Raw genomic sequence first — 14487 nt, 5'->3', positions numbered from 1 at the left:
CGAAATTCTATCCCTTTGGTTGAAACGAAACGTCCAAATACGTGGTTGGTTGTGGTGCCATTTGAATCTGGTGATAGCCTTTGTAGGCATCCAGGAAACATTTGAGCTTGAATGGCGCCACAGAGTCCACCTTTGCGTCGATGTTTGGGAGGGGGTAACAATCTTTCGGACATGCTTTGTTGAGGTCCTTGAAGTCGATGCACATCCTCCATGACCCGTTGCTTTTCTTTACCATCACAGGATTGGCTACCCATGTCTGGTATCGGATCGGGCGGATGATGTTTGCGCGCAGTAGGTCCTCAACTTGCTCATTCATGGCCTTCGCCTTCTCATCCCCCATGACTCTCTTTTTCTGAGCAATTGGCTCTACAGACTTGAACGTGTTGAGAGAATGTTGCGCCAAGTCTCGCGGGACCCCAGTCATATCAGAGTGTTGCCACGCGAAGACCGACATATATTTTGTGAGCAATCTCTTCATTCTCAACCTCGTGTCGTCTGAAATCGTAGCGCCAATTGTGATTGTTTGCTCCGGGAATTTTGGGTTTAGAATCCACTCCTCTGGCGCGTTGTCTGTCATTGGAAGTTTCATCCTCCCTTCCCGCGGTGTACTTGTCACTGCACACAAATGATCTCGGTATACAAACGTTACACCAGTTGGTGGAGGGAACCCCAATGCGCCGTGCGCTGGCGACGGTATGGCATTGAATTGGGCAATCGTTCCTCTACCCAAGATCATATTGTGGCATGAAGTGGTGGGCAAGACCAAGAAGTTGACAACTTCGGCTCGCTTGTGTTCATCATCCCCCATAGTCAGTTCAAATTGTATTTGACCTAGGGGATGAATGATTTCATTTGAAACACCACAGATTGGTGCATTCACAATTTCGAGCCGTGCTTGGTCTGCCGGGTCTAACTTTCTGAAACATTGCTCATACATGATGTCTGACTCGCTGCCAGTGTCCACCAGGACTTTTGACACTTCATAATGAGCAATGTGTGTGGTGATGACAAGAGGACTGCTGATTGAAGGGCCTCCCCTGATTCTTGGGAAGATAACTTGTTGCTCGCGCCAATCTCCGTGGATTTGCGCGCTTCTCTTTCTTGATTTCTGCCCTTGCCTTCCTCCCTCAGCCACACAAATTCTTTTAAACTTTTTGCTGGCAGAGGCTCCTTCTGGTTGCTCATCATCTAGTCTTGGGTTTTTCACCAGGTGAGCCAGCTTGCCGGATTTCACATCCTTTTCGATCGCATCCTTTAAATTATGGCATGCGTCGGCGTTGTGGCCCGCAGACCTGTGAAACTCACAATATTTGCCACTGTTCGGTGGTCCCTTGTAGTGTAGTGGCTTGGGGCTTTTGAACTGGACATTCTCAGTACTTAACACCTGTGAAGGCGTTTTTGTGAGGGGAGTCCATATTCTTGGCAGAGGTCTGCTAGGATCTCTGCCGCCCTCTCTCTTGTCACCCTCCCCACGACTACGGCTGTCTTTTTGGGGCTGGGGTAAGCTTGGTTGCGCCTGCTTTTCTGCGGGAGAAAAGCTGGTTTGTTGCAACCTGGACCACACAGAGTTCTGTTTGGTCCTTCTGTCATTGTTGCGCGGTGCCTCTGCCTGGTGCCCTCTTTCTCGTGCTCTATCTTGAGCAATTTGCTTTTCGTTTCGCGCAAAGACCCGCGAAGCTTCCATCAGCTTGGCCCAAGTGGTCGGCATGCCATCTCTGCTCACAAGAGCTCGGCGGAGTTGATCACTGCGCGCGCCTTGTATGAAGGCCACGCGCAAGAGTTGCTCAATGATCCCTCTGATTGCCAGAGACTCCTGATTGAAACGAGTGATGTAGTCTTCAATCGTTTCATCATTCCTGCGCACGCAGTGCATGATGTCATCAGGGTCGCGCGTGTGTCTGCGCTCTTGTACGAAGTGAGCTTGGAATTTTTCCAACAGCTCTTCGAACCCATCGATTTGCCCGGTGGGCAAGCTTTCAAACCAGACACGCGCCGCGCCCGTGAGGCAGCGGGCAAACATGTGACACCATGTTGGCATCGTCCAGCTTTCTAGGTTTCCAGTGTTATAGAAACCTTGCAAGAAATCGTATGGATCTGTTGTGCCGTCATATTTGCCCAGACCACTTGGCATCTTGGTCTTGTGCTGGATGGGAGCCTTCGCGATGCGCTCAGTGAATTTTGAGTGCTTCACCAAGATGGCTGGCCTGTACGGCGTGGTTACGTCCACTTGCCCCCTTACTGGCGGGCTGTACGGTGTGTACAGGTCCAGATCGGCTTTGGCTCCAGGCGCCACGTTCACGTGCACGCGGAGCTGTGAGCCTCCTGCATGAGTGTCTCGTGTCTTCCTCATGCTGTGCACTTCGTCATCACTAAACTCAGCGTGTTCAGTGTGAACGGAGTGACCATCTTCCGGCGCGCGGGCCCTTTTTGTTGTTCCTTGATTGGTTTGCTTGTCAAACGCAAGCCTTTGTGTTAGATCGGCCAACTTTTTGTTTTTGACCATCTCATTGTACTTGTCCATTAGACGTCTTTGCTCGTTTATGAGCCAGTCTTTAGGATCATTTGTTTCATCCTCTGGACCCATTGGTCCCTTTTGTTTCGCGCCGGTAAGATGTTGGAACGTGAGATCGTCTGGAGGAGTTTAAGTCTGGCTATGAGGAGTTGTGATGAAGGGATAGTTACTGGTGGTGCGCGCAGAATCGCGTGGCACCCTCAGAAACTGTTGTCCCTCATTAACTTCCTCACGCTCAATATCCTCCAGAACTTGATCGTTACGAATACCAGAAGTCATGGTGAAATTTTTAGAGAACTGATGAGATTTTCTTGCCGTTGTAACAGGTGATGGCGCCAATGAAGAAACGTGGATCGGCTCACTGGTAGCAGATCAACTTTCCTCGGGTGTGATTATGCTGTTTCACCGATGGTCTTCCGGAACACGAGATCTTTCACCTACAAAATGAGCAACACCGTAAACTTACCCCTCAGAAAGGGACAGAGGGGTCCTCTTTGGGGTAACCCTCCGGTGTGAGAATAAGAGTTTGTAGGAGAATATATGATAATCTGAATATGTAATAGCTTAGTACAGCTTAGTATTGCTTGATAGTACTTGATATGTGTAATAATGTGTAATACTGTGTACTTTTTCTGCGTAATATATTGTGTACCTCTCCTTGTGGAAGTGGTGTGGTATTTATAGTGCTAGGGTTTCCCAATGATTGGGCTCAGATTCCGTTAGGGCCCTTTTGGCCTCCTCCTATTGCTTTGCGCCACGTGTCCTTGGGACACCTGGTACTTTTTCATTGATTATCCTCTGACTCAGGTATTTTACCTGACCCATGTGCAATCACGTGGTGGCACATGGGTTTTGCTGAGTTGTCCACCTTTCATTGGCAGCTGTCAACATCAGCATATTCTTATCCGTTAAGGGATATCTTCTGGAAGGTTGTCTGACGAGTACAATCAAGGTTGTCCTTATCCTGATTTGGATAAGGACGAGGTTGATTATGTACACGTGTGATACGCGCCTATCCTGAGGATGCGCGAAGTCTTCTCTTTATTCTCACGCGCAGATGTTTCATGCGCAGATGTGATGCACAAGCATGTAATATGCGTCACGCGCGGATGCGCCACGCGCAGATGCGCCATGCGCAAATGTGATATGCGTGAGCATGTATGATGCGTGAGCATGTGATATGCGCCACGCGCGGATGCGCCACGCGCGATGTGATATGCGTGAGCATATATGGTGCGTGGGCATGTGATACGCGTGAGCATATGTGATGCGTGAGCATATGTGATGCTTGAGCATATGTGATATGCGTAAGCATGTGATGCTTGAGCATATGTGATATGCGTGAGCATATGTGATGCTTGAGCATATGTGATATGCGCTGTGCGCATAGGTTTTGGCTTTGTGCCCTCATAATATCTTGATTTCAAGCGTCTTGTCTATATCTTGCGGGCTAACCCGCCTCGCTCGATGTTGAGGCGGGTACATACCTCTTCAATAATGACATTTCATTTGACTAAAAATATAATCTTGTAACATAAGATGAATAGATGATTGAATGAAAAGTTAATTTATTATATGATTTTGAAGATGAATAGATGATTGAATGAAAAGTTAATTTATTTTATGATTTTGAAGGACTAAATTGTTTATTATATAAATAAATCTGATTATGTGTGGTGATATATGACATATCATTTGACAAAAATACAAGACATTGTCATGTGCATTACATATAAATTTCATCTATTATATAGCATTACATTACATATAATTATATAAATAGTATGTAAAGTAAAAATATATATCACTCTAATTCTTTAAATTGTTTATAAGTTCATTAAATATAGGATTGTTGTATTTTTTAAAAATAAATTGAATGATACTACTAATGAAAATATGTCAAATAAATATATTCAACAGAAGAATGAGGCGTAAATTAACATTTTACTTTTTAAACGGGATAGCATGACCAAAAATTTATTTGTTAAACAATGTAATAATAAAGGAGAAGTATGAGAAAAATTTGTAGTCACACAAAAAAAACCACTCAAAAAAGTTTTTAAAAATATATAACAAAAAATTATAACTCAAAATTTAATAAAAAACAAAGAAAGGTAAAACAAAAAAATGTTTCCACCGTCTTTCACTTTATTAAAAAAAATATTGAGGGAAAAAGATTATTGTCTCTTTTTTATTTATCATTGTGTTTTGTGTTTATTTTTGTCATTGATTGTGTCTTTTTCCTTACATTGTGTTTTTTTTCTTAATATTGTGTTATATTTTGCGATTTATTATGTCTTTTTTTAGTTATAATCGTGTATTTTGTTCATTTTCGTCATTTTGTCTTTTCGGCGTTTTTTTTTTCTTGAACAGGAATAACGGAGAAAAAATTTTAGTTTTTAAAATTTTTTCGGTTTCTATTTATAATTTGAGTTATGATTTTTTTATTATTATTCTTTGAATTTTTTTAGAGGTTTTTTTTTGCGTAATCACGAATCCTTCTTGCACTTTTCATTTTTGCGTAATTTTGTGTTTTTACTTTTTCCTAATAAAGTTTCTTCAAATGGTAATTTCATTTGCAAAATGAAGGAATAAATTAGGCTGGAAAAAGAGGAATAAAATGTTCTGTGCTGTCCTGTCATCTCAAAACAGTGTTGATGACTCCATCTTTACCTTTTGTAAATAATGCCATTACCATATACAGAATACCAAAAAACGCATAATAATAATAATAATAATAATAATAATGTAAAAAAATAAAGAACTGGTACATGTTAAGTTTATATTATCTAAAATTTCTTCATGGTTTCACTTTTAGATTAAAGTATTTCAATTGGTAACCGAAATCTCGACCGGAGACTTCAAAAAACAACTAGTATGTGTTTTTCTGTGAAGTGTGAAACTAAAGAGAGACTTGTAGAAATTCAATAACATCAAAAATTAGTACAAAAACACAAGTTCCTCAAACTCATTACACAATTATTAAACAAAATCCAAGCCTAAGAAAATATTGCATTCCAATTGATTAAGTTGTTGTCACCTTCTTTACCCCTAGCATCTTGTTTATGGCACCAACATAAGCCCTAACACTAGAGATAACAATATCCATAGATGCACCTGTCCCACTGCCATCAACAAAAATAGTTGTAATCACAAATAAAAAATAATGTAAATATGAGTTTTGCTTCTTACCTATATGTCCTTGCAATTTGTTCTCCAGAAGCATGAGTTGTTGTGTGATCATCTTCTGCAGAAATCACAACACGCGTGCTGGCTATTGCATCAATGCCAGCTGTCACTGCAGTCATCGAGTATTCCAGAAGTTTCACAGGAGCCTGTAAAACATTTATTAGAATCAAATAATAATAATAAACATAGAAAATTATAAAGTCAAAATAGTTGACAATTATACCTTCACAATGAGATCAACTGCCTTATAAGCTGCATCAACAGGTCCTGTTCCAGTAGAGCATGAAATGTGTTCATTCCCATCATTATCTATTAACTTAACTGTTGCGGTTGAAAGACCTAAAGTCCCACACGTAACCTGTAAACTGTGATCAGTTTCAACTAATGTAAATCATTAAAAAGTTAAAGCCATACGTATGAAAGTGGCGCCCACCTGTACGTCTCCAAACTTCCAAACAACAGTAGGCTGGAAAACCTCATCCGATATCAATGCTATTAAATCATCATCAGTTACAACTTTTTTCATTTCAGCAACCGATTTAAACCGCCAAAACAGATCATTAAGTTCCCTCCCATCAATATCATAACCAAGCTGAATATAATTGATATAAAAAAACATAAAATAAGTTTAATGCATAACAATAAAGCGAATGCATAATTATAGATCAATGAGTTTAAAACTACACTTTACCTCTAAAAGTTTAGATTTCAAAGCATGTCGCCCACTGACCAACAATAGTTGAAAATAATTTAGACTTGATGAAAATATAATAAAAAGTAAACAAACAGTAATTCAGAATACCTAAGTTTTCCAAGTGTCAGACCGGATTCATTTGATCTATAAAGACCAATATCTTCAGGAGACATGATTTCGTAGGTACTTTTATTCTTCAACATTCCATCTTGATGGATTCCACTTTCGTGGGCAAAAGCATTAGCACCAACAATAGCCTTATGAGGCTGCACTAGCAGCCCACTGTATTCTTCCACCTAAATTATAACAATCAAATGAGGATTTAAATGTTAAAAATAATCTTTTTAGAGTAAATTACGCTTTTGGTTCCTATGGTTTGGCTTGCTTAACCTTTTCAGTCCAAAAAGGAAATTTCACATATCATGCCTTGAGGTTTAAATTTATAGCCTTTCAGTCCCCCGTGCTAACCCCAGAATTTTTTTTTGTTAAATAGATGGGCAATTCAGTCATTTTACACCTAAGGACTATTTGTATAATTTAAGAAAACTATGTTTAATTGAAGGGCTAATTGTGTAAATAGTCTTCATAAATTACACAAATGGACATAAATTTTGTAAGTGACTGAATTTACCTCCTATTTACCAGAGACTGAAAGGGTTATAAAACCTGTCAAAAGATTCCTTTCTGCAATGACAGTTAAATAGGCCAAATGGCCTAAATCACATGAACAAAAGCGTAATTTACTCTTTTTTATGGCAAACATATAAAAAGTTCAAAACTTTGATATATACCATCTTGCTAGCCATGACAATATGTCGTGTATTGATGCCGGTATAAAGACCACCTAATAATTCTCCTTTGCACTTTAAAGTCATAACGACTTCTTCCAAAGAAGCATTACCGGCTCTCTCACCAATCCCATTTATGGTACATTCTAATTGTCTTGCACCATTATAAGCGCCCTATAATTCACATAAATTAGCACAGGAAAGTTATAAAAAGTTTAAAAACTTATATAAACATACCTCTAAAGTATTGGCAGTAGAAAGTCCTAGATCATTCTGGCAATGAGTAGAAATGATAACATTCTCAATCCCGGGTGTATTGGCTTTTATGTCAGCAATAAGCTGCCCGAATTCACGAGGCCAGTTGTAACCAACAGTGTCGGGTATGTTAAGAGTGGTTGCACCTGCTGTAATAACCTCTCCCAATATCTCATATAAAAATTCCCTCTCTGATCTGTTAACAAAACATAACACAAATCCATATTTCTAAAATCAGACAAATAAATATAAACAACTTTACTGACTTTACATACTTTTTCAAACCAAGAAACTCAACAAAGCACAACAAAATTGGAATTGCCAAACCCTAAACCCTAATTTATAACACTAACATCCATAATGCCTATAAAAACTCTAGCCCTAATCAAAAGCAAATTGGAAGAATTAGAACCAAGCCAAACAAAACAAAACTAGAGCTAAATCATGGTAATTTACCTTGATTCTGAGCAACATGCATATTCTTCAAAACTAAAGCTAAATCATGATGATTTACCTTAATGCTGAGCAAACTAATGGTGCTTATCTTCAAAATTAGGGCTAAAACATGATAATTAACCTCAATTATGAGCAAAATAACAGTGCTCGTCTTCAAAAGTAGGACTAAAACATGATAATTAACCTCAATTATGAGCAAAATAATGGTGCTTATTCTTCAAGATTAGGGCTAAATCACGGTCAATTACCATAATTCTGAACAAAATAATGGGTGCGTATTCTTTAAAATTAGGGCTAAATCATGTTGAAGTAGGCCCAATCCAAAGATAATTAGGCCTAAATTAGGTTTAAATAATGGTGACTTACCTTAATTCTGAGCAAAATAATATGCATCTTCTTCAGAATTAGAGCTGAATCATGGTCATTTATCTTAATTCTGTGCAAACTAATGGTGCATGTTATTCAAAATTAGGGCTAAATCCTGGTGAATTTGAACAAAGCCAAACATAATTAGACCTGAACCATGGTGCTTATTCTTCAAAATACACATGCAATTATGCAAACAAACATAACACAAACCCACAATGCACATAGAAACCCTAACCCTAATCAAATCAATTTGAAGAATCACAACCAACTTAAACAAATTGGGGCTAAATCATAAGATGAATTACCTAAAACTCTAATCAAAACTATACACCAATTCTTCAAAATGCACATGCAATTAAGCAAACATATAATAACAATAATAATAATAATAATAATAATAATAATAATGAATATACCTTCCAGCATCTTCAGGACTAAACTCAACATCATTACACCCCAAACTCCTCGCATACGCCACCATACTCCTCGCCTTCTCAACCACTTGCTCCTTACTCATCTTCAGCTTATACTGCATATGAATCTCACTCGTCGCAATAAACGTATGAATCCTCGGGTACCTCGCGTCCTTCACCGCCTCCCACGCCTTATCAATGTCATTCTTATTACACCTCGCCAAGCCACAGATCACCGGCACGTGACCGTCCTCTGTCACCGTGTTTCCAATGTCCCGTGCGATTAGTTTCACGGCTTCGAGGTCGGCTTGGGAGGAAGCCGGGAAGCCGGCTTCGATGATGTCGACGCCGAGCTTGGCGAGCTGGCGTGCGATGTCGAGTTTTTCTTTTGTGGTCATGGTGGCGCCGGGAGACTGCTCGCCGTCGCGGAGAGTGGTGTCGAAGATGCGGACGTAGTTAAGGTTTGGGATGTGGTTTGGAGTATAGTCTGGACGGCGGGAGCAGAGGATGGTTGGGAAGGTGGTTCGGGGTTTGAAGTGGAGGAGAGTGTGGATGGGAGTGGAGTAAGTGGTGGTGGTTGGAGGGAAGAAGAAGGTGGTGGTGGTGTGGGTGTGAGAGAGACGCGCCGCCATGGGGACGTGTGGGAGTGGCGAAGTGGTTTACGTTTCTGGGTTTAAGATGGAGGTTTTATAGGTGGGAACAGGGAAGGCGACCATTACGGCGTTGGTTCGTGGCTTAGACTTTGTAGCTTGAGGTTATTAAATATTATGTCTTTAATAATAAAAAAAAATATAATTAACATGCATAATGTTAGGTCCAGTTATCGTCAGCAAGTTCAAGTGACGGGGGAGAGGGTAGGGTCGCCTCTGATAACATCTTAAAAGTTTGGGGGTCTGGGACGAGTAAAAAAAGGGCCCTGAGATCATGTTCTTAATTATATAATAGATAATTTTATAATTTTACCAATAAGATTGTCTTTCAAAAGCCCAAAACAAACAAATAATAATAAAATGACAAAGAATGAAGGTTTTTGCTATTAAAAAAAAGACATACTAATTGTAGGAATTGAACTCATGTCCTTTTGTTTCCATAATCTAAAACATTTTTCATTCAACCAAATAGTCATTTTGTAGGCTTTTGTGTTAAAACAAACTTATAAAATAAAATATAAATTTTATTTTTTAACAATTATGGACCTCTTGGGAGAGTGGGCCCAGGTCCATTGCCCTCCTCGCCCTCCCCTTGGGACAGGCCTGAGATTGGCGAGCGGATAGGGGTGAAGGGTTAAGTCCAGTTAGCTTCATATGAAAAAATATGATTAGATGAATCTTAGTGGTGACCTTCAACTGTAGCATAACACACCAGAAATGGCATATACACTCATGCATGGAGCATCGTTATAGGAAAGACAAAGAGAACATCACTCACCAAAGACAAAAAAAGAGATCATACAAAAATAGCCGATAACAACTGGAAAAGGGCAGCCCTCATGTGTAACTGGCCATCAGGAGCAATAGTGCAGGTGTAGAAGTTGTATTGTCTTCTATATGTAGTTCACAATCTTTGTAACAATGCTCAAATGATTCATATCAATAAACTTACACCCTTAACTATGTGTTCTGTTATCAATCCTATTAGAGTCAATCTCAACCCAATAATTAATTCGGCTAGAATTTGCTTTAACATCAACCATAATACATAACCTAGTAACTTTATTATTAAAGTACATGACGCCTCACCATAGAGCCTAATTATATTAGGCATTGGCCCAACACCTCGAAAACAATTAAAGGCGCCGTTCACAAAGCATTTGCAAAATGACGTTTATCTTTCTCTTTAAATCCCTATGTGAGCCGCAATAAATAACACCCCCAAAAACAATTGAAGACGTCTGTGTTTTTGAGTTTCACTTAAAGAAAGAAAGGAAAGAAAATGATGGAAAGAAAAAAAGAGTTGCTTTCTTGAGTTTTCTTGCTGGAAGGAAATAATAAAAAAGGTGTTCAAAAAGATTCATTAAATGAAATAATTGAAAGGAAAGGAAGAGGTTTTAAAAATAAAAATGGAAAGAAAGTGCTTCTTTTCAAATTGAAAGAAAAGTGAAGAAAAAGGAAAAAGTAGAATGGAAAGGAAAAACTTTCCTTTCCTTTCAATTCTTTCGCTTGGGAACATATAATCCAATCACTCCCTTGACCCAAAGAAATTATGCGTTTTTAAGAAGTATGTGGCAAATGCACAGTGAGAAGTAAATGTTGTTAAAAATACAATGAACCTCTTCACCTCTTCTAACTTGAGTTTGCCTAGTCTACCAGGCTTGATAGAAACCTTAATTATCTTCAGTAATTTCTTCATCAGCTATCTTATGGCTTATTTTACCGCCTCGAACTCGTTTTCACTCAACATCCAAACTTGCCTAGCTTGACAGACTTGGTAAAAACCTTAGTTATTATTTTACAAATAAGTTTTCGTACCTTTTATTAAATCAAGAATGTTAGTGCTTTTTTTTATGTTTTAATACTTCTATGTGAATACTTAGAGGGTGTTTGGGATTCCTTATTTTACCTCCTTATAGCTTATAGGTTATAAGTTATAAGGTGTTTGTAAAAAGTTAGATTTTGTTAATGTATAAGTCATAAGTTACAAAGTTGTAACTTATAACTTATGACTTATATAAGTCATAAGGAGGCAAAATAAGGAATCCCAAACACCTCCTTAGGTAAAACATTAATCAGGCTCCGGTTCTGTTCTAAACTTCTAATCCATCTTACAAGTCGAGTCTCAAACCAAATAACCTAAGCACACAACCAGATGATCACTTTATCTCGTTCCATATGTCCATATACACTGAAATAGATAATATAAAAGCTTTTCATACTATGGGAGCTCAACAATCTTTGATCGTTTTCTTTTTTGACCGTTTTCAGCTTTCGCATTTGGCAATTTATTACCGACAGTTTGACCATCTGACTTCACAGGAGAGCGGGTCGTCTTGTCAGTCTCATCATCAGAGCTATCTTCAGATTCAGATTCACTGCTGCTAGCATCAAGAGATATTATTGGTTGAGAACCTACAATGGCAGATTCAGCAGCAGCAACGGCCTCGGGTGTGTTTAGATCAGCAACGCCCAGCATTAAATCCTGCAAGTTAGTTAATGTTTTATGTTACTGAAGATAAAGTATTCTTTTTATGTTTTACCAAGTGTAAATAAGTAGGTTTACAAACCATTTCAATATATTCTGATTCATCCCCTGTGAGCGCCTCAATATCATAGTTCTTGGAGTTCTGCACATAAAAGCGTAACGAATTGGTAAGATGTCTATACTATATAGACAGATTGACAGATGTTGAACAATGAACAAAATAATATTTGCATACCATTGCATCTTGCTGTAACTTCTTATTTGATTCTGCCATGACTCCTAAAAAGTCCCTCACTTTGCTCATACCTAAATCAATGAAAAAAAAATGAGCATCCTGTTTGCTCTAAAGTAGGATTTCATAAACTGATTGCAAGCATTTGTATGCAGATAATGATCAGTCTAATAATCTATCATATCATCTTTGTGTAACACAAACAACATATTCATACACTAATTTGCATCAAAAATACTGGTAATTCATCAAATGGCAAAGTAGAAAACCCTAAATACTGGTTAGCTACACACCCAATGTGTTCATCCTGTGTAATTTGAAAACCAGATTCAAGCAATAATAATCTTCGAAGAGCACTAAAGAGTGCAAACAAGTCGAGCCACTCGTTAGTTACTTGAGATCGGATCAATAAAAAGCTTGAAACAAGCCGAGCCTTATCAAGCCCGAGCGTGGAATAAAGCCTGTTTAGTTATCGATCCGGAGCTCAAGCCTTATATGAGAAGATCGTTTAGGCTCATCAAGCTTAGTGCACTTTTAAATTTCAACTCTTTTGGACTTCTATGTATTAATTTCAAAGTGCACTACCGAACTCGAGCCGTGCTTTGGGTCGTTTAAGACTTTTCTCAAAATATATAAAAACAGTTAAAAATTATATATAACTTAATTAATAAATAAATAATAAACAAACTCGAGCTTGAAAAGACTACTAACGAGCCGTGCTAAAGTTTGAACACTGGTAAGTCAAAACGTGGCTAGGTCGAGCTTTAAAAAGCTCAAAACAAGTTGAGCTCGAGCATAAGCACTAGTAAGTCAAAACTAGCCGAGCTCGAGAGCAACAGATTGTGAAATTAACAGCTACAAGCAGCAAATTTATACAATTCATGTCACAAATCATCAAATTAAACATATATAATAAACAGATAAACGGAATAGAATTGTAACCTTGGCTAGGAACAGGAGCGGCGATTATAGGTTTGGTATCAGGAGCCGCATTAGCTTTAGTTTTTGCGGCTTCCAGCTTCTTTAACAGATCATCGTCATCTGACTTGCAAACAAGGAGCGCTGACTCTGCATACGAAGCAGTTAAAATAACGGTTTGGTATTGTATTAGAAAGCAGCATACCTTTGGAAGAAGAAGAATAAGAAGAAGAAGAAGAAGAAGAAGAAGAAGAAGAAGAAATGTGAGCGTTGTTTTCGAGGTCCAGAAGAGCTTGACTGCTGCCGGTGTTGCGTCCCATGCTCGCCGTAAGAGGAGGAAGGCGGACGGTTAGGTTAGGTTAGGGCTTAAAGGGTTTTGATGGTCGGAACCGGTTTCTTCAATAGCCATGGTATTGAATATAGTTTGGTTCGGTTCGGTTATTGGCGTCAGCCAAATTAACCATTTGGTTTATCGTTAATCGGTTTGGTTTATTTGGTTAATTTTCCATTGTTTGGTTCTGTTAATTTCGGTTACTGACCAAAATGAAATATTTTTACTTTGAAATACATGTGATTGATGCAAAAATACATGAAATGAAGGCATAAATACATACATTAAATTATTGTATAAACATGAAATGGAGCTATAAAAATTAGAAATATATGAAAATATGAATTGTTCATTTCGGTTAATATCGGTTAACCGAATGTGCAAAAACTAGCTAATAACCGATTTTTGGTTAATTCGTTTTTCAGTTAATTGTGGTTTTGTTTCAGCGATTTTTGGTTCGGTTATTGCTCACACATAGCTATAATGGAAAGACTATGTGTTGTGGGCTAACTAGAAACCTTAGCCAAAGCGTACGTTAACGCCATTTAAGCTGGAAACCATAACTAATCAACCTTTTAAGTAATGCGTTGTGGGCTAACCCTAGATTAGGTAAAATAAAAAAAATGGTTGGTGCACTTGGGGTGGACCCCACTTTATTTGGCATTCGTGGGCGTTGAACACGTTAACAGATAAGAGAAAAAAGAGTGTCACACCCCCTCCCCTTTTTTAGCGACCGCGTTGTTTGAAGCATCATGGTGTCTAGGGCGATAGCATGCCTAGCTAGCAAGGGGCTTTACTCCACAATGCATAGTCTAGCGATCTGATATTGTATTAGCCGTTTGCAAATGTGTTAACCCATCTTTTGCTCTCCATATAAGTTATTGTAAAGAGTAAAAAAATAAATTTTATCATTTAATTAGGTTTTTTTTTAATAATCAAAAGTATCTGATGGTGGTTTTGCTTGCAAACAGATTAGAGGAACCATTGATTATTTGGATGGGTAATTTCAACTTTAGAGAATTTTATGTTCCCTAGTTATTATAAGCCATGGTGGTGCCCTGGTGGGCTTGATGCCTTTTCATATAGATAGTGTTGTAAAAATTGCTATTTGATAGTCAAGTGGTGGGGTATAGACTAGCGATTAATCTGATCAGACTTTAATGTATATTTTTTCAGTTTTATATATACACGC

General features: G+C 38.4%; 2 protein-coding genes across 2 annotated transcripts; both read right to left on the bottom strand.

Annotated features, from left to right (window-relative positions):
• Positions 1 to 5468: 5468 nt before the first annotated feature.
• LOC143577531 (2-isopropylmalate synthase A-like) lies at positions 5469 to 9308 on the bottom strand. Its single transcript, XM_077061341.1, has 9 exons — positions 8680 to 9308; positions 7421 to 7634; positions 7187 to 7357; positions 6504 to 6691; positions 6393 to 6426; positions 6135 to 6293; positions 5925 to 6059; positions 5705 to 5847; positions 5469 to 5637 (listed from the first exon to the last, which is right to left on the bottom strand). The coding sequence occupies exons 1-9, from the start codon at positions 9306 to 9308 to the stop codon at positions 5538 to 5540; spliced, it is 1773 nt and encodes a 590-aa protein (XP_076917456.1). The 3' UTR covers positions 5469 to 5537.
• Positions 9309 to 11547: 2239 nt separating this feature from the next.
• On the bottom strand, positions 11548 to 13840 carry LOC143578203 (uncharacterized). The gene is made up of 5 exons (XM_077061861.1): positions 13814 to 13840; positions 12989 to 13169; positions 12050 to 12120; positions 11897 to 11956; positions 11548 to 11811 (listed from the first exon to the last, which is right to left on the bottom strand). The coding sequence occupies exons 1-5, from the start codon at positions 13838 to 13840 to the stop codon at positions 11548 to 11550; spliced, it is 603 nt and encodes a 200-aa protein (XP_076917976.1).
• Between the last annotated feature and the right edge of the window lie 647 nt (positions 13841 to 14487).

The sequence above is a fragment of the Bidens hawaiensis genome, unplaced genomic scaffold (assembly GCF_021521415.1).
Source record: "Bidens hawaiensis isolate Kalapana, Puna unplaced genomic scaffold, B.hawaiensis_p1.1 tig00001461_1, whole genome shotgun sequence".
In the NCBI taxonomy this organism is placed as follows: domain Eukaryota; kingdom Viridiplantae; phylum Streptophyta; class Magnoliopsida; order Asterales; family Asteraceae; genus Bidens; species Bidens hawaiensis.
The sequence above is the reverse complement of the archived record's forward strand: the minus strand, read 5'-3'. Positions and strand labels throughout refer to the sequence as shown.

What these genes read in the sequence shown, in the direction of transcription:
- LOC143578203 (XM_077061861.1), bottom strand. Translation starts at nt 13,840, where the DNA reads ATGGCGTTAACGTACGCTTTGGCTAAG. An exon ending in AGTTACAGCAAGATGCAATG is followed by an intron (nt 11,957 to 12,049) that starts GTATGCAAATAT and finishes TTTTATGTGCAG; the next exon opens with AACTCCAAGAACTATGATAT. An exon ending in AATCAGAATATATTGAAATG is followed by an intron (nt 11,812 to 11,896) that starts GTTTGTAAACCT and finishes ACTAACTTGCAG; the next exon opens with GATTTAATGCTGGGCGTTGC.
- LOC143577531 (XM_077061341.1), bottom strand. Translation starts at nt 9,308, where the DNA reads ATGGCGGCGCGTCTCTCTCACACCCACACCACCACCACCTTCTTCTTC. An exon ending in TGAAATCTAAACTTTTAGAG is followed by an intron (nt 6,294 to 6,392) that starts GTAAAGTGTAGT and finishes AATTATATTCAG; the next exon opens with CTTGGTTATGATATTGATGG. An exon ending in CAAATTGCAAGGACATATAG is followed by an intron (nt 5,638 to 5,704) that starts GTAAGAAGCAAA and finishes TGTTGATGGCAG; the next exon opens with TGGGACAGGTGCATCTATGG.